The 21,821-nt window shown below is 54.4% G+C and overlaps 1 protein-coding gene across 4 annotated transcripts in view; it reads right to left on the bottom strand.

Annotated features, from left to right (window-relative positions):
- KIRREL (kin of IRRE like (Drosophila)) overlaps positions 550 to 21,821 on the bottom strand; it is a 104,137-nt gene continuing 82,865 nt past the window's right edge. For 2 of the 4 annotated variants that reach the window (XM_018046339.1, XM_018046342.1), the window contains exons 3-15: positions 21,032 to 21,181; positions 15,550 to 15,707; positions 13,623 to 13,773; positions 12,518 to 12,623; positions 12,210 to 12,358; positions 11,922 to 12,049; positions 10,931 to 11,105; positions 10,733 to 10,833; positions 8,931 to 9,129; positions 7,283 to 7,390; positions 7,011 to 7,150; positions 6,374 to 6,451; positions 550 to 6,107 (exon numbers count right to left, since the gene is read on the bottom strand). In XM_018046339.1, coding sequence (XP_017901828.1) covers positions 5,631 to 6,107; positions 6,374 to 6,451; positions 7,011 to 7,150; positions 7,283 to 7,390; positions 8,931 to 9,129; positions 10,733 to 10,833; positions 10,931 to 11,105; positions 11,922 to 12,049; positions 12,210 to 12,358; positions 12,518 to 12,623; positions 13,623 to 13,773; positions 15,550 to 15,707; positions 21,032 to 21,181 — 2,120 coding nt within the window. In that variant the 3' untranslated portion in view covers positions 550 to 5,630. The remainder of the gene's footprint in view (positions 6,108 to 6,373; positions 6,452 to 7,010; positions 7,151 to 7,282; positions 7,391 to 8,930; positions 9,130 to 10,732; positions 10,834 to 10,930; positions 11,106 to 11,921; positions 12,050 to 12,209; positions 12,359 to 12,517; positions 12,624 to 13,622; positions 13,774 to 15,549; positions 15,708 to 21,031; positions 21,182 to 21,821) is intronic. The other 2 variants (XM_018046340.1, XM_018046341.1) reach the window with 2 other exon arrangements.

Raw genomic sequence — 21,821 nt, 5'->3', positions numbered from 1 at the left:
AAAGAGCAAAGTAAAATCTCTGCAAATTCTACTAAACTTGGGGAATCCAGAATTTCTCAGCAGGATGGCCTGTGTGTGTGTACTGCTGTGCCATCTGCTTTTTCATTCTGTCTCACTTCAAGTTCAAAGGGCTGGTGACCCGGCAATTTTGAATTTTTACTCAAACCACTGCATTTTAAAATAAATGAAATCAGTCCTGTTCACCCTCACACTCCCAAATCCTTTGGGATTTGGATCCCAGATTCAGTCTCCCCTTCCTATCCCCATAATCAAATTTGGCACTGAACATTTGGATGCTGTGTTCCAAAAGCAGGGAGCCTCTGGCTGTTTGTCCCTGAACTGCCACAATTGGCCTCAGGCTTTTGCGACACTCACAAACTGGTGAATAAAACGTGTTTGCCCTGCGGCCTGGAGGTGACACAAATAGACAGTCTCTGCCATCTCAATCCCAAAATCAATCTTCTCCTCCAATTCAGATCATTTCACCCCAAATCAGCCAAGCTTTTAAGTAACTAGAGCTGCTTGTACATTAAACACCACAAAACATGGTACTTTTTAAAACATTTATATTTATATATATAAAAAAATTAAATATATATAATATATAGTGTGTTTGAGACTAAAAATATAGTACATAATATTTAAAAAAAAGGAAAATGAAAAAAGGCAGAATAGGAAAAGGTGTGAGGGACAGAAATACACATTGCTAAAAATCTACGATGGTTTGTCCTAACAAAAATAATATTTTTTTCTCTTAATTATCATCATGGATCCATTTATTATCGGGGCTTGGGTGGAGAAAATTTCACTGGAGCCAGAAATGGAGGTTGTAATCCCAAGAAGAGTGGGGTTAGAAAATGTGACCATAGGGAGCCCTGGACCTCATTCTGGTGTGATTGGAGGCAGCCAAATCTCCTGGGTCACTATTGCTAGCAAGACTGTGTCAGAGTTTGATTGTATTGGCAACTTGGCTGCTCTCTTCCCCAGAGTCAGGGGTACTCCCAGGAGACAGCATCTAAAAATCTCCAGATGAAGAAGGCCCCCACTGGCCCACCAACACTTGCAAAGGCCAGTGGTTGGGGACAGCAAAAAGCCAGGATTAGGGGACAGGAGATTGGTAGGAATGAGTGACAGACAGCTCTATGCAAACGGAGTTATTATCATTACTGTTATTATTTTTAAGGGCAAGCTTGTACCAGAATCGCCCAGTATGGCCTGTGACTTCTGCGCAGCAATTATTCCTCCAGGGACAGGGCCTGGAGCTCCCTCACAGTGATGCAAGAAAATGTGATCCTCCCTCCCCACCCCATCTCCTTAATTCTGAAACATCCTGAGCTACACATCCTTCCATCCTCTCCAGAAGCCCAGAGGCGGAGTGTCAGGACCCAGCTGATAAGTGAGGCCAGTACCTTTCAGAAAGAGGTTGGCCTCCAGGAAGGGAGCCGCAGTGGTAAGGGGAAGGCCAGGAGAAGGGGATGGGAAATTTAAATGCTAATTTTACAGCGTCTTCACAAAAATAAATGCCTTTCCAATTACATCCCTTGGTCTGTGCACTTCAGTGGTCTGTTATCACCTCCTCACTGGCCCCACCAGAGTCAGACGCTTCACTAATGCCTTTCAAGTGATTGCCCGCCGTGCAGAAGGGCCTGGAGAGGCACAGAGTGGGTGACCTGGCTCATGACATGCAGCACCAAACTGGCAGAGAAGCCAGGGTTTCTGAGGCTTGGGCGCTTGGCATACAGTGGGGACAGAATCACTCTCTTAGCAAAGAGTGAGGAAGTGATGCCACTGAGCCAGTTCAGCACACCTGGGGGAGGTCTCGGCTTCAACACGGCTTTCTCCAAACCCGAGTGGCCTGTGTACAATGGCAGTGCACATGAGCCAAATACACTAAGACGCCATCTGATTCCATCTGAGAAAGCCCAGGACCTGTGGCTCCTGACAGCCAGCCACCCATTTAATGAGAGGGTACTAGGGCAAAAGAGACTCCAGGGCAGTGTGCTCCATCTTGTCAAGCAGAAGAGGCTGCCCTCAAAATTACCAGAAAAGCAGTACCTGGACAAGGAGGGCGTGCAGTGCTTGGAGAGGAGAAGGGTTGGGGTGAGATCAAACTAACCTCTTTCATCCCAAGCAGGCAAGGTATCTGTGCCAGCATAGCGCTGCTTTCCTTTCTGACTCACGTTGGACTTCGCTCCAAGCAAATATTGTGGCTAGACTTTGGTGGGGGATTCTGGATTTAGGATGCAAGCTGGACCCTCCACAAGGAGACTGTGGGTCATCCAGAATTACAAGAACCTCTTCAAGACACAGAACTGAAGTCAGTAACTGCTGGACTCTCTCCTCACTACCACCTCCCTTCTGTACTGCTCCTGGACAGGTCAGCTGTTCTCACACCTTGCCCTCTAGTTCAAGACACCTTACCCGGCAGGCTTCCCCTTGCTCAGTGAGACCAGCTTTCTGGGCCATGCGAGTGCTCCAGAGGATGTGAGCAGAGTGTGGCTGCTTCCATTTTTCCCCACAGAGGTTACCTGGAACCTGGGGGCACAGTGAAGGAAACTCACAATGCCCTGCCTTGGCCAGAGACACCTTTGCAAACCCATCAGGCTTCTGAGTGGGGAACAGCACAATGTCCAAAGGATACTCCCACATCAATTTCACCGAGGTTTAGGATATTCTTTTTGCTGCTGTTTGAGATCAAGGGGTTTTTACTGGAAACTCATTCACAACACTTCTGACAAGAGGATGAAGTCCACAGTGAAAGCTGCTTTCAAGAGGAGAACCTTTCAACTTCCCCCCAACCCATCCACCTGCTGTTACCAAATCCTTGTCAGGAACGGCAGGCCCTTCCACCTCACCAAATGAAAATACGCAAGAGTCAGACAATCTGAGGTTTGTACAATTCTCCCTCTTCATCTTGAAGACTAGAAAATAGTGGGCAGTGAACCTAGAGGTTAAGCCAAGGTCACTCAGTAAATGGCAGCTTCAGAACCGAGTCGCACGTCTCCGGATGCCTTGCTCTTCCCACCAACACTAGAATGTCTAAGGCAGTCAGGATCACCGAAGTGACCACATCAAGGGTCGAGGCCCCGTGCTGGAGGATTCCAGCCTTGGGTAAAAACCGCCCAAGCTCAAGGGCATCTGCCACGCCCCAGGAAGGCAATTCCATTGGCTTAACAGGTCGGTCCCCACTCTGATCAGCCCAGAGTAAACACTGCACGGGGTGGAGGCAGTCCCGAACGCTGACATTTCCCTGTGCCTTGCACGGTGTTCACAGGGAAGTAAGGGAACAGGGAGGTAACTCCATCTGGCTTCCAACACCCATGGTCCCTGCAGTATCAGCTGAGTTACTGCGACCTCAGGGCCTCCTCCTCTCCACCAACAGAATGGACCCAGTACTGTAACCAAAAAGGAGGAAACAAGAGAACGTGGCCAAACCCCAAACAGAAATCATTTGGAATGCTTCTGTTTTAAAAGCCACCATCTTTAGATTTTAACTGTTTAGATTACCCCGTGGCTTTTGTGAAAATCATCAAAATATGCCGGAACTTGGACAGGGACCTGCATCCTTATGGGACCATGTCACCAAACTCACAGAAAAGGGCTGTGCAGGAAGGAGTCAGCTTCCAGGGATAAGGATGGAATAATGCTGTGAACCTATGAGGCCTCTGAAAGGGCCGGTCCGTGGGACTTGCCCGTGCTGAAGTGGAGGAGGATGTAGACGCAGCCTGAGAGGCCAGAACTGGAGCTACAGGGTATGCGCTGTCCTTACTGCCAGGGGATAGCGAGGAATGTCACCCCACAGACCCATCTGCAAAGGTGGCGATGGCCCGTGGCTGATGAGCATGTAACTCATTAAAGCGAACATGACTAATGAATGGCGACCACGAGATAGGGCAAAACGCATTCTGGGAATTGTAAGAGGACCCTCCCGTTAGGGCTGAGCTAAGGGAAGAGCAGACCACGCTTCTTGGGAAGGGAAGGCCGGGGCAGAGGAGTGAGTTCTCTTTGGAGCGCCCGTTCTCTTTGGTCAGGAGGTGGCGGCTGGGAATGTGGAATGCGTATGTGGGCGTGGTGCGGTGTGTGTATGGAGGTGAGGGTGGGCTTGGGAGGCCTCGTGGGCCGCGGCTGCCTGCAGTGCCTTTCCGCGTGACCTTACCGGGTCAGCCCTTTCTCTTACTAGGTCCCCTCGCCCGTCTGTCCCCTAAACTCTGCAACACTTGGCAGTGAGTTTGCGCTGACCGTACCGGATCCCTGTGCAGCCACCCACACAGGGCCGGTCAACCAAAGCCGGACACTCAAGGCACTGAAAGTGGAGGAAATAATCTGATTGGTCCAGGGTGGGCTGGGTGAGGGGGGAAGATACGTAACAAACGAAAACCCGTCTAAAGAGAACATCTCCCACAGACGTCCCCCAGAAGGCAGCCTCTCTAACCAGCTGATCAGCTCTGGGGAAGGACAGCAGAGCCTGACAGCCAGGCCCTCTTCTGGTCCTATAAAGCCCATCGGGTGACAGGTCTCACCACCTGAATGTTTAAAAATGGATTCAAAGTGCTTCGAGATTGAAAGAGTAATGGAAGGTACTGGAAATCTGATAGAGAACAGGTTCCCCCTTTCCTTTCCACTGGGACTTGTATTTGGATGGGGAGCTCCCTACAGCTTCTTTTTATTTTTTTACCCCAAGTGAGGGTTTTTTTTTTTTTTTAATTGTGTTTTGTTGTCTTTGAAAAATAGCCTATAGCATGCCCACTTTCACCACCACTCCCCAGGCAGGCTTATTAAAGCAGGAAGTGGGGCCTGCTGGAGAGGAGAGGGGGCTTGGATGGGCTCCCTCTAGCGTGGGTTCTGGAAACTGCTATATAGCACCCTGCTGTCTTGCTGGTGACTCAGGACATGGTTCCTGACCTATCCTTCTCCATCACGACCCCCCTGACCTATCCGGCTGGCCCAGCACAGAGGAGGAGGAGGAAAGGGCAGCGTTAGGAGAGATACCTGGATCCCTCTGCAGGCAGAGGGACAGGGGTCCACAGTGGGCAGCCAAGATGACTTGGCATTTTAATCCCAGCTGAATGAGGGCTGGATCTGAACTCGGTGCCAGGGATAAAAAAAACAAATCCAAGGTCCCTTCTGCAGTCCAGAGGAGGGAGAGACGCACCCAAGGTGTCACGCGGACAACAGATGGGACGGGCCAGGCAATCTATCTGTACCAGAGCCACCCACCCCGACACTCCGTGTCCCCTGGGCCAAAGCTTGCTCCTCTCCACAGGACGCCCCCTGTCCGCTTACGTGAGACCAGAGGGGCGGCATAGAAAGGGAATGCTAAAAAGTGGCCCCTCTGCTCTCCGCAACCTTCACTTTCCCAGTCCCCAGACTAGGGCCAGGCAAGAGTGCAGGTCAGAAGAGACACATCCTCCCGAAGAAGAGGGAAGGGCAGGCCCAGGAGGCTGGGGCATGCGCAGAGCACCATCCTCGGGACGGGGTGTTTCCGGGAGACCTGCTCCCTGCCTGCCGCGGTGGGAGGAGGAAGGCGGGTCCAGGACGGGAGCAACAACGGGCAATGTCCCTGAATATCAGGGAACAGCTGTGAGAGCCTTCTCCTCTGCCCCGCAGAGATGCCCCGGCCAGGCGCCGCCCTACACATGCGTCTGCATGCGCTGCTGGAATCTCTGGCCGTAGTCCGAGTGCTGGGAGGTGTAGGAGAATCGCGTGGCGGTGGCGTACTTGCCGATGGGGTCGTATGCCTCGTATGGGGTCCGCTCCAGGCCGGACGGTGGGGCCTGGGGGTAGCCCAGCCGGTAGGTGGGGTACCCTGCTGCCCCGGGGAAGGGATGGGAATTGAACTTCTCATAGTTCTCGTAGGACAGCTGGCTGGCAGTGTCGTTGCCAGCGGGGGCAGCAGGACCAGGGGGCGTGGGCTCAGGGCCGTAGTCGGGGGCCGGGGCCCGGCTGTAGGTGTTGAGCTGGGCGTAGCCGCTGGAGTGGGAGAGGCGGGAGGAGGGGCGGCCGTCGAAGCGGGCAGGGCCGGGGGCACGGTAGTCAGCATAGAGCACTGCCCTGGAAGACGGGCGGTCTTCGTGGGCACGCACATTGTAGTAGCCATTGGTGGGGTCCTGGGTGGCAATGAGAGAAGAGGATGAGAAGGCGGGTCCCTCTTGGGGAGGGGTGTGGAGTCTCATCGAGGCCTTCTGGGCCTCCTCTGGCTCTGCCCAGGTTCTCAGCCAATAAACTCTTCATTTCCTCCGTTCCCTCAGTAATCTCCTGAACCTTCCTCCGCACATCTGCCCTCACCTCCGCTCTGGCCACCCCTGGGGCCCTCGATCCATGTCCCTTGCCCTTCCAGGGGACCCTTGCATGCGGGCCCTCCCCCAGTCCGCACCTTCATCTCATACTCCTCCCGGGTGTCGATGGTGTCACAGCGCAGATCCTGCTTTAGGTCCACGTCATCCTTGAAGGACTGCAGAGGAGCAGGAGCTGGGCGTCAGGAGATGGACGCCTGCTCTCGCCTGCCTTGCCTACCCCATCCCCACACCCAGAGGCCACCTGTTAAGAGGAAGGGTCTGGGGCAGGGGCAGACTTGAACCCTGCGTCCTCTCCCCGCAGAGACTCTGGAGTGTAGTGGCCACAGATATGGGTTCTAGCACCAATTCTGTGATAATGTGCAGTGCTTGAGTATGTCCCTGCCTCTCTCTGGGGCTGTTCTTCATCCGAGCACTGAGGCAGTTGGGCCAGAGAACTTCCAGTTGGGTCAAAAAACTCTTGACATGCTGTTGTGGGGAGAATGGGGTGAAGGAAGCCTGTGTAGGTCCCACCTGCCTGTCCTCTGCTGGGAGAAAATTAGCCTGGGGAGCCTGTGCATGTTTATGTGTCTGTATGATGAGAGTGTGTGGCGGGGAGGGGACGGGACCAAAATAGGTCAACTGAGGGAGCCGAGAGTGGCAGTTTCAGTGACCTGGGGTGGGGCTGATCCCAAGAGTGTGAAGAAGAGGGTAGGCCAGGCAGGAGCGGACGCTCACCGAGTAGATGGCCTTCATGACACGGGTCGCCGTGGAGACGCTGGCAGTATCGTCCTCCCGGTCAGAATGCATCGTGAGTGGCTCCCGGTTCACGGTCTCCACTTTGATGTCCAGCTTCCTCAGGGTCACGTCTTTGCGACCTGGGGACAAGGGCCGCAACCTGGACCCACCTGGCCTGGAGAGTGCAGCTGCCAATCCCTCCTCGCCCTTCCCAAGCCCTGCCTGTTAGAGACCCTCAGGAGGGCTGTGGCCCCAGCAGGGCCCATACTCACTGCCTTTGCGGCGCCGGTAGAGAAAGAACACCAAGGCGATGAAGAAGAAGATGAGCAGGATGCCTGCACCGATGGTGCCCCCGGCGATGATGCCCACGGGTAACACCTCTTCAGATGTGGGAAAGAAGGGAGGAGGGTGAGGATAAGGTCACACGGGGGATCTGAGCTCAGCGATGGCTGAAGCTCACAACATCTGAGCTCCAGGCCCCCTGGACTTTGCACAGGGTTACATTTCAGCTGAGTTCAGTTAAAGTCAAGGTGGGATTTGAGAGGAAGTCTGCACTGTGTTTGGATTTAGACCTTCACTTCAACTTTATCAGAGTTGGGGTCGACCTGACCCTGGCCGTGGTGGTCTGTCTGTCCCTCTCTTGCAGCCCACCTGCCTGGGAGACTTGTCTCTCCTTCCTGGGCGACTTGTCTCTCCTTCCTGGGCTGGGTCTTGTCTGAGGTTGGCTGTCCCCAGACTTCCCCATCGGCACCTGTGTTTCCACCTCTTTCACTGCCTTGCTCATCCACACCATTGTGACTGCACCATCTGCACCTATCCTCCCAGGGCTCAGGCAGTTCTGGCTGGATCCCCCTGCTCCTTGGAGATGAGAAGGACCCAGAAATCCTGCCTCTAGTTTTCTCTCCCTTCCTGTCTGTCCTGGATGGATCAGATCCATGTAGGGCTCTTCCCTTTCAGAAGTGTTTCCTGCAAAGTGGTCCTTACTCGTCTACTCTCTTCTTTCCCACCAACTCCTTGCTCTTGCTGGTGCCCTTAGCTAAGACAGACCTCCTCCTCTGCATCCCCCCACCGCCCCCGCCACGGTTACTTCTCCCCATCTACCACATCAAATAGCTAGTTCTTACTTAAAAAAAACTCTTCCTCATCAGAGTTGGGAGCTTCCAAGAAACTCAAAAGCATTATGTCTCTTTTATCAGGCTAGAAATGCCTTAAGGGAGAGAATATGTGTCTCCTATCAGACTAAGGATTTATGAAAAGGTGCGTGCGTGCATGTGTGTGTGTGTGTGTGTGTGCGTGTGCGTGTGCGTGCATTCAGTCATGTCCAACTCTTGCAACCCCATGGCTATAGCCTGCCAGGTGGTTCTGTCTGTGGAATTTTCCAGGCAAGAATACTGGAGTGGGTTGCCATTTCCTTCTCCAGGGGATCTGCCCAATGCAAGGATCAAACCTGTGTCTCCTGCGTTGGCAGGCAGATTTTTTACCACTAGCACCTCCTGGGAAGAGGTTGGGGAACCAAAGCTTCCTATTCTATGCCAAGTACTCCACGAATATCATCTCATTTAATCTTCATACCAACCTAGTGAAGTATGGAGTGTTACTGCCTTTACAGATCATTTCATTTTTCTGCATCTGAAGTCATTTCCTGCCACCCTCTAGGTCCTCCACTAAACTGAAAGTTCCCGGATGGCAAGGACTGTGTTCATTTACATCTGTCCCTGCGGCTCCTAGTGCGGGGTCTGGCACATAGCAGATGCTCAATGAATGTTTTAAAAATTGAGTCGGTTTCCCAGCTGAGCACAAGACCAGGCTGTGGTGGGCCCAAAAGAGAGCAGTGTCTCTGAGCCATGCCCCTGGAGAGAAGAGGAAGCGGAGTCCCCAGGCTGCCCTGTGCCCTGGAGACATAGCCAGCGCTGCGGTTACCTCGCTCTTCCAGCTGGATGATGGCTGTTCCCGGGCCGAAGCTGTTCCAGGCAGTGCAGTTGTAGTGGGTCTGAAAGTCGGCCTCCATGACATTGTTGATGGTGAGCGTGGACAGGACCCCACTGCCCGAGTTGGTCCTCTCCACCGTGTAGCGTTCCAGGGTCCCCACCTCCAGGAAGTTCTCCTTCCATGCCCAGGCCTGGGGTGGGAAGGGCAGGATGGGATGAGGAAGAGGCAAGTGGTGGAAACACCTGACCCACCACAAGGCACAGCCATATCCTCACCCCATGTGCCCTTCAGCCCAGACCCACACTCACCCTACAACAAGCCCAAGCCACACTTGCTGCCTCCAACTCTGACATCAAACCTCCCATCTAAGAGGAGCAGCAGCTTCCAAACATGCTTGAGACACATGCTGTGACCATTCAGATAAGCGTAGGGACACGCTTTAACATGAGGATTCCTGGGGCTTAGCTCCTAAATATGACTCTCTAGGGTACAGGCCCAGGAATATCTCTATTTAGTGGTGGTGGTTATTGAGGCAAGGGAGAGCAATTTGATTCAGGAAGCCAGCAGACCTGGAAGATGGTAGACCAGTGTCCCAAAGACACATCATTCCCAAGTTAGAATTCAGGCTTCTCTTATTGGGAATCTCTATTTTCGTAACAACCCCAGCTGATCCAGCGAACCGACATGTGGGAACAAGTCCTGGACGGACAGCCAAGAACTCTGGGCTCTTGGCCTGATCCTCCCTTTGAGCCCTGGCGGCCTCCCCCTCCCATCTCTGGGCCTCAGTTTCCTTCACCTATAAAAGGAGAGGACCAGGCTAGATAGATAGTGCTCCAGCTTCCCTCCAGCTCTGATAGTCTGAGGCTCTTAACTAAACATATCTTCGGCCTCGCCTTTAACCACCCCACAGCCAGCCCCGCATGAACCCACCCACCAGCTCTGGAGACCCATCCACAGACCCGTATAAATGAGTGGGAACTATCACTGGGCGGGGTCTCTCCCGGGCTCCTCCATCCCTCGTACTCCAGGCTGGGGCATGCCCCCTCCATTGTGTCCCTTCCCTCAGAGTGGAGCCCCAGGGAGAGGGAGCCTCCGAGAACTGGCTCTTTTCCAGGGATCAGTCCTCCTAGCTCTGAAAGCGAGGCCCCCCGGGAGCCGAGCCGCCCGCTGCCCAGGCGGCCGTGGTAATGAAGTGTCCCTGGGCAGCCCTGGAGTTAGCCAAATGGTCATTAAATGTGATGAGGGGTTTGACGGTTAATGGTCACGGAAGGAATTAATGGCTCGTGGTGTGGGGGAGAGGGAGGGGGTGGAGAGCGGCGGGCGGGGTGCTGGTAGGAGGAGGAAGGCGGGAGAAGCGAGGGGAGTAGGCAGCTGGGTGGGATGGAACTGATGGGGCAGGGCTGGGGCGGAGGGCAGGGGAGGGGGCAAGGAAGAGATGGGAAGGCTGAGGAAGGAGGAGGAGATGAGGGAGAGGAGCCAGCAGGAGTGAAAGCCCAGGGGAACGAGCAGCGCATCCAAGGAGACTTCACCAGGCCTTTCACACTAAGGCAACAGCAACCCTGTTCAGTAGGGATCACTGCCCCCATTTTATGGATGAGGAAACTGAGGTTCCAAAGACCAAGTAACTGGCTCAGGGTCACACAACAAGGAAGAGAGGAGGTGGCGTGTGAGCAGGGAGAGGGACAGAGTCAGGGGATGAGAAGCGCAGGGCATAGGAAGGGCCTGGGAAAGCCGGAGGGGAGGCTGAGGCAGGTAGGGAAATAAGCGGCTGGCCCGAGGCCTGGCCCACTCACAATGCGGTCTGGTGGTGGCGTACTCCCGATAAAACACTCCACCTTGCCGCCGTCGCCCCTGACGGCGTACTGCACGGCCTCGCTGGAGATGATGGGGGGCCCTGCAAGCAAGAGGACAGGGTCAGGGCCAGCTGGAACCTCCAGCAGCCCGCCCCTGGGCACCCCCCCCCAACCCCCTGCCTTCCTCAGGCCCCTCACCATTCACGTAAAGTGGCACCTCCCGCTCGGCCACTCCGATCCGAGGCACAATGGCCCGGCAGGTATAGGTGCCGGCATCGGCCTGGGTCACCGACTTCAGCAGCAGCTGGTTGCTGTTACTCAGGACCTGGGCAGAGAGAGCAGCCTCGGGTGGGGAGCCAGGAGGCCTGGGCCCCTAGATCCGTGTGGGCCCCCACATTGGAGGCATTGGAAAGAAAGCAGGAAGGGCCACAAGTGAATTCCCAGAAGGGAAGCAGAGTCCCGAATCTTATCTGGTCCATCCCTTGACTCTAAAGAGGTTAGCATTTAGACACAGAATCTCTGTAAGAGTGGGCAGACCTGGGTGGAGGTGCCTGAGGGCAGGTGAAGCTGCCGTGATTCTTAAAAGAGGATGCAGCCACTGCTGGTGGCCTCTCTTAGTGTTTCTCTTGCCAAATGAGGAAGTTTCCCTCTAAAATCCCTCTTTCTGCAACTCTGGCCCAAACTGTCCCATATAGGTCTCTGCTGCTGCTGCTAAGTTACTCAGTCGTGTCCCACTCTTTGCGACCTTGTGGACTGTAGCCTACCAGGCTCCTCCGTCCATGGGGATTTTCCCGGCAAGAGTACTGGAGTGGGGTGCCAGTGCCTTCTCCAATAGGTCTCTGCAGAGCTGTAGAATTCAGCCTTCTCTAGCGCATCACCCTGGCCACTCCACCCTCCTAGGCAGCATTCACTGACCAGGTATCTTGCCACAGCAGCAGCTCCAGTCCGGCCCCCTTTCCCCATCCCACCCACAGGTCACTGTCCCTCTCACTGCCACTGAAGCAGCCAGCTGTCTGCCAATGAGGGGCGGGGTTGACTGCAAGCACCGTCCTTCTCTTCCAAATCCAGAGAACTTGGAAATATCCCAGGTTCAACTTGAAAAAGAATGCTGTGCCCCCTGAGCCCCTCTTCCCAACCTGTGGCCAGGCTTCTACCGCCCAGGGTTCAGGAGAGGTGGAGAGCTTCTTACCATGTTTGAGTCCTTTTTGGTCCAGGTGAGGGTGAGGGGGGGATTCCCAACCCAGACACAGGTGAGGGTCACATCAGAGCCAATATCCGTGGTCGTGGGTTTAGGGTCAACTACAATCCGAGGGGCAACTGAGGTAGAAAGGGAGAAACAGATCATCAGGGTCCTGAGCTCATCGGGTTGGTGGGGGGGTGCAATTCCAATCCTCCTCCTGCCTTGTCTCTCAGCCCCACAGAGCCTCCCCCACCCCAACCCAGGTCCCTTAAAGCCCTTGCCCCTGCAGCTACTCACAGTGGACATTGACTAGAGTGCTGACATTGGTGCTCCCCACTTTGTTGTGAACCTCACAGGACACGGGCTCCGTGAAGAAGGAATAATCGACATTGGTTTCATAGCGACTCTCATGGGCATCTTCAATCAGGAAGCCCCCCTTGGCCCACCTGGAGGAGGCAACACAGCAGGGTCAGGCCTTGGAGCCCTCTTGGAGCCCTCTCCCCGACATCCAGCGGCCTGTCTTCCCCAGTCCCCCACTCCGGACCTCAAGGGCCTCCCAGTGTCCCTCTCCAGGGTGTGCCCCCGCCCCGCCCCTCCCCTCCTACCTGTAGCCCAGGATCTCCGGGTTGGCTGTGGCCTGACACGTAAAGATGACACGCTCGCCCTCCTGCACCGTCTGGGGCTCAATAGACAGAGTCACCGTAGGAGGGTCTGCAAAGCAGAGGACAGCAGGTCAGGATCTTTTCTGTCCCTCAAATTTCTTCTCTCTCTCTAGCACATACACTGAGACCTCACCCGTGTGGTGATCTGGGAATTTGAGTTTGCAGTGTACCAGCTCCAGTAAATAAGCTTTCCTCACCTTTATTCCAGGAGCCTCGAAGGGCCGACTAGGGTGAGGACCAAGGATGATACCAAAGGGACAAATTAGTCAGATGGTGTAGTGACCAACTGTGACCATTAGGCGTCAGTGTGGGTTCGCTAGGCTCACTAGCCAGGATGGGGGTGGGGCGTCTCTCCAGTCGCTGCCCACACTTCCACTCTTGGGCAGTGGGAATTTATTGAGCACTTACCCAGTAGCATACTCCATGTGAGATGCTCTTACACTATATCTCACTTAACGCTCACAACCCTGAGAACCAGGTATAGGTCATCACAATCCCTTATCTGAAACCCCTGGAATGAGATGTGTTTCAGAATTTGGAATTTTTCAAATGCTAGAAAGGTTATGGTGACCACAGACCATTTACTGTGTAAGACCCCCAGCAGAATCTGGGCAACATCCCATAGAAACACACATTAATAGTGAAATGTATGGCTATTCCAATTGAGTTATTAAATAAAAGACTACAAAGAGCTTCCGTTCAGGTTTTGCCACCCAATCACTCTTGGTCTGGAATTTCCGATAAGGAGATGTAGGCCTGCGTTTTATTTTTTGCACATATTCAGAATTAGAAACTACGGCTCAGAGAGATTACGTCATTGCCCAAAGTCACACGGTTTAAACCCGGGAACTGCCTGGCTCACAGCTGATGCCTCTTGTGCCAGCTCTCAAAGCCTACGGTTCAAAGCAGGAACTCGAAGAGGTCGAAGGAAAGGAGCATCTGTCCCAGGGCCCCTGGGGGATTCTTCTGTGCTTCCCAAAGGGTGCCACCCCCCAGGGTGCACGTTGACCCGCCCCGCCCCACCCCCCCTCCCGGGGGCCCTACTCACGGTGCACGTCGAGCTCAATGGACGTCTCCTTGCCACTGGGGATGGCCTCGTTTACGCTGCGGCAGGTGAAGACACGCCCAATGTCCAGGTCTGTAGGGTTGATGAGCAGCTGGCTAACAGTGGTCTCCCTCTTCCCATCCTTCAGCAGTTCCTGGGGCAGGAGGATGAGGTGGGGAATAAGGGTGGGAGACACGGTCAAGCTAAAAGCCCCTTCCTCTGCTCTTGGGGTGACCCACACAGAGCTAGGTTTGCTGGAGGGGCATTTAACCTGAAGCTCTGCCCTTTCCCCCAGCCCCTACCTCCTCCCCAACCCCAGTTTCCTCTATTATTAGCATGATGCACTAGTGTGATACATGTTACATCTGATACATAATACAAGTAATGACCCAACGTTGATACCCTGTTCCAAACCGAGGCCACAGTTTACATTAGAGTTCACTCTGTGTTTTGTATAGTTTTCTCCATCATTTTAAGTCTCGTTCCTGGAATTCCCTGAGTCCAACCCAAGCCCATCCTTTCCTGGAAAGTCTTCCTTTGCTAATCCCAGCTCTCAGGACTCTCTCCAAGACTGAACGTGTGGCCCTCACAGGCAACCTGTCCGCCACACTGCTCTGGTCACATCCGCCTAACCTCTTAGGCACTGTGCTGTGCATGGCTCTCTCCTGCTAGACCATAAATTCCTTGAGGGCAGGGAAGGGACTCACAGGCTCAAAGTCTCATAATGGTTCCATGATACCCAACCTGAGGTCCCCAGACAAGATCACAGGACCCTTGGGCTGTTTTCCAAGGCTGTTTGCACACTGCCTAGGGGAAACCATAATATTAGGCAAAGTGGCAGCCCACAGTTTGACAGCAGTACAAGCATCTCACTAGGCCTGATGCGGTACTGGGGCAGCACCAGTCCAGTGCAGCAACATGGCTTCCTCGGGCTGCTTCAAAGCTCCATCTTCAATAAATGTAAAAAAAGGAAGGGGCAGTAGATGAAAAATGGCCATTGACCAATTGGCTTGTTTGGTTGCCAAAATATTTCAAAACATGTAACCATAGAGGGGAAAAATGACAGGGTTCTTGGTGGTAAGAAAGTTAAGCACCACCAAAGCCAAACTGCTTGTCAAATGGTGAACTGAAGGCCAGAGAGACGTGAATTGTCCGAGGTGACACAGAGTGTCGAGGGCAGAGCAAATCCAGGCAGTCCCTGGGGCCACACAGGTGGAAGGTCTCTCCCCTCAATGAGAAGTGTCTCCTGCAGCATCTGGCAAGCGGCTGGGTACACCTGTGCCTGTCCCCAGCTGGCAAGAGGAGCTCCAAAGAGGAGATCTGGGTTCTAACTCCAGCTGCACCTCAGCTTCACTGTGTGATCCTGGGCAAGTCATTTGATGTCCTTCTCGGCAACAGGTTACTCATCTATGAAACGTCTACATAATCTTTGCTTCCCCAAGCTCTTAGTTGTGCCGACTGGGAACATGCACCAACTAGAGGCTGGGGGAAGAGAGTCTGAGAGGCTCGTTAGCAAAAGACTACATTCCAATCCAGACCCTGGGCAAGTCACCCAACCTCTCTAAACATCAATTCACTCTTTCTGAGTTGGAAGTTAACAGCTAACTTATGAAACTCCTGTGAGGATGACGAGAGACTGTCCATAGACCTTAGCATGCACAGTGCCTGCTACACTATAGGTGCTTAATTAATGTAGCTATTCTCATTGTTATTCTTAGTCTCTGCTAACTGCTGAATGGCCCTGAGAATTCTCTTGTCTAGACCTCAATTTGCCCAGCTATTTAATAAGAGGATTGGACCGCATGACTTCTAAGGCCCCTTTCCACATCCCTAGACTGTCCCCCCTAGACTGTGGTCAGATTCATGTGGGAAAGGAAAGGTGACCTAGAGGGTGGCCTTCGAGGAGCTGGGGGAGCAGGCAGGGTCTCACCGTGCTGGCTACAGCACCCTCCTGCTGCGTCCCGTCCCGGAACCAGATGATGGTGGCGGCAGGCTTGGCGTTGAAGGCGCGGCATGTGAGGTTGTGGGGGGTGCCCGCCTGCAGCAGGATCACAGGACCGCCATCAATCCTGGTGTCCTCTGGGGGGACTGTGGGGAAGAGCAGAGCAGAGTCAGTGCAGGATGTGGCCAACAGTGCCCTGATGACCGAAAGCCCAGCCCTGGAGTCATCTCTCCTACCGCACATCCAGCCCTTGGTGGAGCGGTGCCATCCTTACACCCTAACTCACGATCACTGAACCTGCTGCTCCTGTGGCCTGGGGGACCTGGCACAGAAAGCTGGCTACCTCCAGCGTAGCTGCTTAGATCCATTCCCTCCTGTCTGCTCCTCCACGCTGGTGCAGCTGGGTGAGTGGCTCTATCACAGCCACCTCCCAAACGGACTCCCTGCCTCCAGCCCCTGCTGGCCTCAACCCATCCATCATGGCTGGCAGGTTATTTTTTCTACAGACCAGCCACGTCTGTACCACTTCCCTGTTCAACCACCTTCCATGTCTACCAGCTGCCACGGGCATGAGTTGCAAGCCTCTCGACCTGTGACCAGTGTTCCCCAGGTCAGGTCCTGCACTTCCCCACCTCCTCTTCTTGTTTCTGCTCCCTTCCCTCACAGCTTCTCTGTGTCCATCCTGTTCACATCCCAGCTGCTGCACAGGGACTTCCATGCCACATCGCCCTCCTCAACCACCGCCTCTGTGCTTCCCAGCCAGTCACTCGAAGCTCCAAGTGCCATCTATCAATAGCTTGTCTTTGGGTTGCTTATGAGGGTTATCCGTGTCCCCTCTCCAACAAAACCATTATCCCTGGAAAAGCAGAAACTCCATCACATTAATATCTATAGTCTCCGGTGCTTAGAACATGACCAAAGCAGGCTCTGGCTAAATGCCTAAGGAATCAAGTCAGTCAGATGTCTGAAATATTAACAGGAAATAGTTCCCTGTCCTATACCCACAGGCTTTGAAACACTCAGGTGAACCAGACTGCAAGTTCCCTGGGAGCAGGGGCTGCTTCTTTTTTCTCTTAAAGCCCTAAGATCTAGTGCAGAGGCTGGTTGATAACGCATCCTTAGGGCTACTAGCGGAATAAGTAGTTGATGGGATAAAGACGGAAGGGTTTTGATTATAATTTTGATATTTGGTCTACCTCGTGTTCATCAGCCAGCAATGTGAAAGGGTTTCGTTTGGTTTTTTGCCAGGAAGACCAGAGAAATGCAGAAGGTGCTTTCGAAGGGAGCCCTTGAGAGAAGACCCTGGGGTGCCCATGAAGGCCAGTCATGGGCAGGGCTGTCCTGGAGTTTATGAGATGATGGTCTCCATTTTGGGGGTTTCCGGGGAGAGGAACCTCTTGCAGCCCATCCCAGCACTTTGCTCAACTGGTGCACGCAGAGTGGGAGGGTGGGACCAGCCCGGGATCTAGAAGCAGGCTGCCCTGGTTTCAAGTCCTGGCGCCTTTATTCGTCTGTCAAGTGACCTCGGGTGAGGCTGCCAGGTCAGTTTCTTCAACAGGGACATACGATGCCCATCCCCAGGGTCCTCGTGCAGGCTGGACCAGGGCGGTAGAGGGGCCGTCACGTGTGACATGTGCAATGTGTCCATGTTAGTGCTCGGACAAGAGCCAGCAGCGCCTCCAGCTCCTGGCTGGCCAGTGATCTGCTTGCTGCATCCCGGGCTCTTCCTCTTTGCTCGCTAGTGTACATGGTTCCAATGGCAGAGGGATGCAGATTGGCCAATGGGGTGGGAGGGAGAGAAAGGCGGAGAGAAAGGCAGAGAGACAGGGAGCTGCCACTCATGCTCTCTTGGTCTGTGTGGGGGCCCTCTGAGGTCACACAGTGCTATCATATCCCAGGAGGACAGTCCTCGTTGGGCAGAAGAGGGGAAAGCTTCTTCTCCCATCAGCTCTCCCTTCCCTTGTAACACTGGTCCTCACCCTTTATTTAGGGAAAGACCGCCCACCTGCCACCTTCGTCACTAGCCCACCTTGGTATCTGGGGAGGAGAAAATATGGCCATTGAGGTGTCTACTAAGCTTAGTTAGATGGCATGTGTCCAGGTGGTTCTTTCTTTTTTTTTAATGTGGCTGTTGTTTTTCAGTCTGTATGTCATGTCCGACTCTTTGTGATCCCGTGGACTGCAGCACACCAGGCTCCCCTGTCCTTCACTATCTCCTGGAGTTTGCTCCGGCTCATGTCCATTGACTGGGTGATGCCATTCACCTATCTGATCCTCTGCCACCCCCTTCTCCTTTTGCCTTCAGTCTTTTCCAGTGAGTGAGGCCTTAGTTGTGGCAGGCAGGATCTAGTTCCCTGACCAGGGATAGGACCCAGGGCCCCCTGCACTGGGAGTTTGGAGTCTTAGCCACTGAACCACCAGGGAAGTCCCCATGAGTGTGTTTGTGAGCACATTTTTAGGATTTGAAACTTAAATTTGTATATCAATATTTACGTGGCTGAGGCCTCAGTTTCCCTGTTTGTAAAATTTCAAAAAGCATTGACATCTGTTACGTGACTGAGGCCTCAGTTTCCTTGTTTGTAAATTTTCAAAAAGCTTTGACATTTGTTCCCCAGAGTTCCTATTGGGAGAATGAAAGGAGAGATCAAGGGTGTGAAACTGACTGTAAATTGTAACATGATCGACAACATCTCCACCACTCACTGACTGCTCACCAGGTGTCAGCTCAAGCGCCTTGTGCATAGGATTTCATTGCATCCTCACCACAGAGTATATTTCATTAATCCTTTCATGGTAAATACCATTGACTGCCTCCTACCCCCCGTTTACAGACAAGGCGCTGAGGTCCAGACAGGTCAGGCCGGTGTGCTCAGAGCTCAGCGGCAGGGCTGGGACGAGGACTAGGACTGCTGACCCAGAGCTGTGCTCATCACCACTGCACTCGAGGTTATTGCTGTGAATAATGAGGGAGCCGTGGGTCTGTATTATGTCTGTCTGTCTGCCAGGGAGTGGGAGGCAGCTGCTCAGAGCGCTGCAAGGCCATTCTGTGGCTTGGGCTGGTCTGGGGTGGGGGGTTGACCACCAAAGGGTATAGCTGCAGGAGAGGGGAGGTGACGAGGCTGGCCATGTGCAGGGAGGCCAATTCCACACACCGAACACAGCACGCTCTCCGCTCGGTCCTGCCCAGTCTCTGAGCCCTGAATGAACAAAAGCTGGGCACAGGCAGGTGAGCAGAGGAAGGTGCACAAACTGTCCTGCCTTCTCACTGCCTCCACGTGGCTGCGGGAGGCAGGGGGTGTGAGAGTTCCAGAGAGACGAGGAGGGGACAGAGTGAGGGGGAAGGAGTATACGGGTGCATCTTCCATCTCTTTCACTCTTGGAGCCTCAGCCACCTGAAACACCCAGATAGGCTACAGAGATCCACATCGTCAACACCCTCCAGATAAGCCAGCCAGCTCCCTGCTCATGTAGACCTACCTCCCTCATTGACTTGAAAGCATTTTAGACAAGACACTTCTCCACCAAGGGTTCCCATTGATATTCTCCTCTGCCAGGAAGCCTTCCTTGAATGAACCAAGTTGCAGGATGTCATTACTAAGTTCCTGTTATATATCTAGGGTCTTGGCTGGCCTTTACCCATCTTTCTCTATTTCTCCCTCCCTGTGCTGGGGCAGGAGAGGGAAGGAACAGTATCAGGACCCCCTCATTCAAATGGCAGTCTCCAGTCTGGAAGTAGCACCTTCCAGGACTTAAGCAGAGGCAGTTAGGGAGGAAAACAGAAGAGATAAGGCCTCGTAAGTATCTCGTGTTCCCTTGGAATGCCTGGTCCAGCATGGGGGCTCATACCCTCTCCAGTGAGGAGGGGAAGTTAATGCCTTAGCACTCCACGCCTACCCCTGGTGGTCAGCTAACTCCTGCCCCCTAACCTCCATCCTGCTCGATGCTACTTCTCCCCATGTGTCTTCACTAGAGAGGAAAAGTGAGTCATCTACCAGCCTGGAGTCCTGGTCCTTCAGGGCCTTTACATCCAGAGAAACAGACTGCCGGGTCCCTCTGGTGCTCACTTATTCTGACACCTCACATCTGCCCAGACCTTCACAGTTTACAACTCCCCACTCAGGGAGCAGCAAAGCGGCAGTTGCTAAGAAAAGGCCGGCATCATTATGCCATGTTACTGATGAGAAAACAGATGATCAGAGGTCATGACCTCTTCAGGGTCATGGTGCCAGAATGGCCCAGGTCTCCTGACTCCCAGCCCAGGCCTCTTCCCACCATGCTCGGATGACTTGTTGCGTCCCCACCCTTCTCCCCCAGCTAAGAATCTTCCTTGTGTTCAGACTCACTTAGCTCAGCTCCCCGCTCCTTCCTCCCACCCCTCCTGGGGGGATCCCCCACTTCAACGATTTCAGGGTTGGGGAGAGAAAAGAGAGAGGGCAGGACAGATCAGATGGGAACAGCAAAGAGAAAGGGATGGAGCAGATGACAAAAGGGAAGGAAGAGGGTCACAGGCAGACAGAGCCAAGCCGGAGACCAGAGGAGCAGAGTCAGAGGCCCAGGCAGAGCACCAGAGCTTGAGGGAGACAGAAAGATGGATGGAGCTGGGGGTGCCGCCAGGGAGGGGGAGCGGGGGCGGGGGGGTGGGGGGTGAGGGCGTGTCGGAGCTGGCCTCATTCCGTACTGGGTCCTACGTGCGTGCCGGAGAGGATCCCCTCATTATGCAAATGGCCCCGGGTGTTCCCACAGAGGGACATCTGCTCTGTGCCCTGTGGGCGGCAGCCAGCAGGCTTCAGAGACAAGCCTGGCTCCAGCGGCTCCTGCAGACTCAGCCAGGACCCCTGCCCCACCCCCTCCCCGTTTCTCAGCCCTCAAGGCCTGATCCTTCCAGTTCTGCTCCGCAGTCCCCTGAGGAGGCCTGGAGGTGAAGTGGAGAAGGTTGGGTGAGTGCTGAGGGCAGGAACAGAGGCCGAGAAGGGAAGAGGGGCTGGGTGGAGGGAAAGGAGCGAAGGGAGCAGTTTCTGGGGCAGCTGCTAGGGAGAGGAAGGGAGAAGCTTCCAACAAGCCCATCTGCCAGGAGAGGCCTGGTCTCCATTGCCCTGCCATGCCCCCACTCTGGCAGGGGCAGTTTATGTCCTGAAGGCGGAGCCCAGTCCCCGGGAGGCACAGGCGGGGGCAGAGAGGATGCCAGAGCTCACATAGCCCACGTGTCCAGAATGGGTGCCCACGTGCCGACTTTTTTTTCTTCTATCTGAACTTGGCTTTGGAAGGAGTTTAAAGGATTGGGGGAGGGAAAGCAAGGGAGATAGTCAGGACAGTACATGAGGCCAGGATCAGAGACAGAGAAGCTGGGAAATGCAAGAGGATGTTGGGGAAGTGGGGGACAGCCAGGACACCAAGAAAAAGAGGCAGGAGGAGGTGGCAGGGCAGTGGCGGGTGGGGGCGGTGGTGCATGCGGGATGTTTGGGGTTATTACTGAGCACGGTGAGTTTTGCTCGCCGGGAGCGCAGGGCGGCCTCCGTGGCCTGGCACTCGTAAGAGGCATCATCAGAGAGCTCGGCGTCTGTGATCTCCAGGTTGTACTGCCCGGCCTCTGCAGAGCCCACGACGCGGTACCGTGGCCAGGCTGCAGGAAGAGAAAGGGCTAGCCTAGGTGAGCCCAGCCCAAGCCTGGGGCTCGCCTGGACCGCCCTGCCCCGAAGGGCTCATCCTCTCCCCACATCAGGGCCCAGGGGTCCCACTGGGAGCCAGCACCCCTCCCTCCACCCTCTCCTGGGGCCCAGGGGGCCCTTGACGGGGATGAGGTCCCCGTGCAGACACTGCGATGTCACAGCCTCCTCCGCTGAGGCGGGGAGCCACAAAGCAGGACGAGATGGGGGAGAGCAGAAGGGGGAGCTTTGCAGGAGCAGATGAAATCTCCGAAGCTGTTTGCAGACAAATGTCTCTCATAATAATAGGAAAGAAAAGGCAAAAAAAAAAAAAGGCAGACAGCAGGGAGAAAAGGAGAGGAAGAGGGGAGGGTGTGTGGGCGCTAGGAAATATAGGCCATTGCAGCTCAGACATGAGCTCACTGGGGCCAGAGGGAAGCCCAAGGCGGGCGAAGGTCTCACCCTCACTCACCAAGGGACGGATGCAAGAAGCAGGGTCCTGCCTGCGCCCCAAGGAGCCCCTCACCTGCAGGAGCCTCGCCCGGCTGTGGCAGGCGCACCTCTGTGCTTCTCCAGTCCAGCCTTCTTCTCCCTCCTGCCTCCAGGCTCTTGTCCACC

This window comes from Capra hircus, chromosome 3 (genome assembly GCF_001704415.2).
Source record: "Capra hircus breed San Clemente chromosome 3, ASM170441v1, whole genome shotgun sequence".
Taxonomy (NCBI): domain Eukaryota; kingdom Metazoa; phylum Chordata; class Mammalia; order Artiodactyla; family Bovidae; genus Capra; species Capra hircus.
Note: the sequence above shows the minus strand (reverse complement) of the source record. Positions and strands in the feature narration are given on the sequence as shown.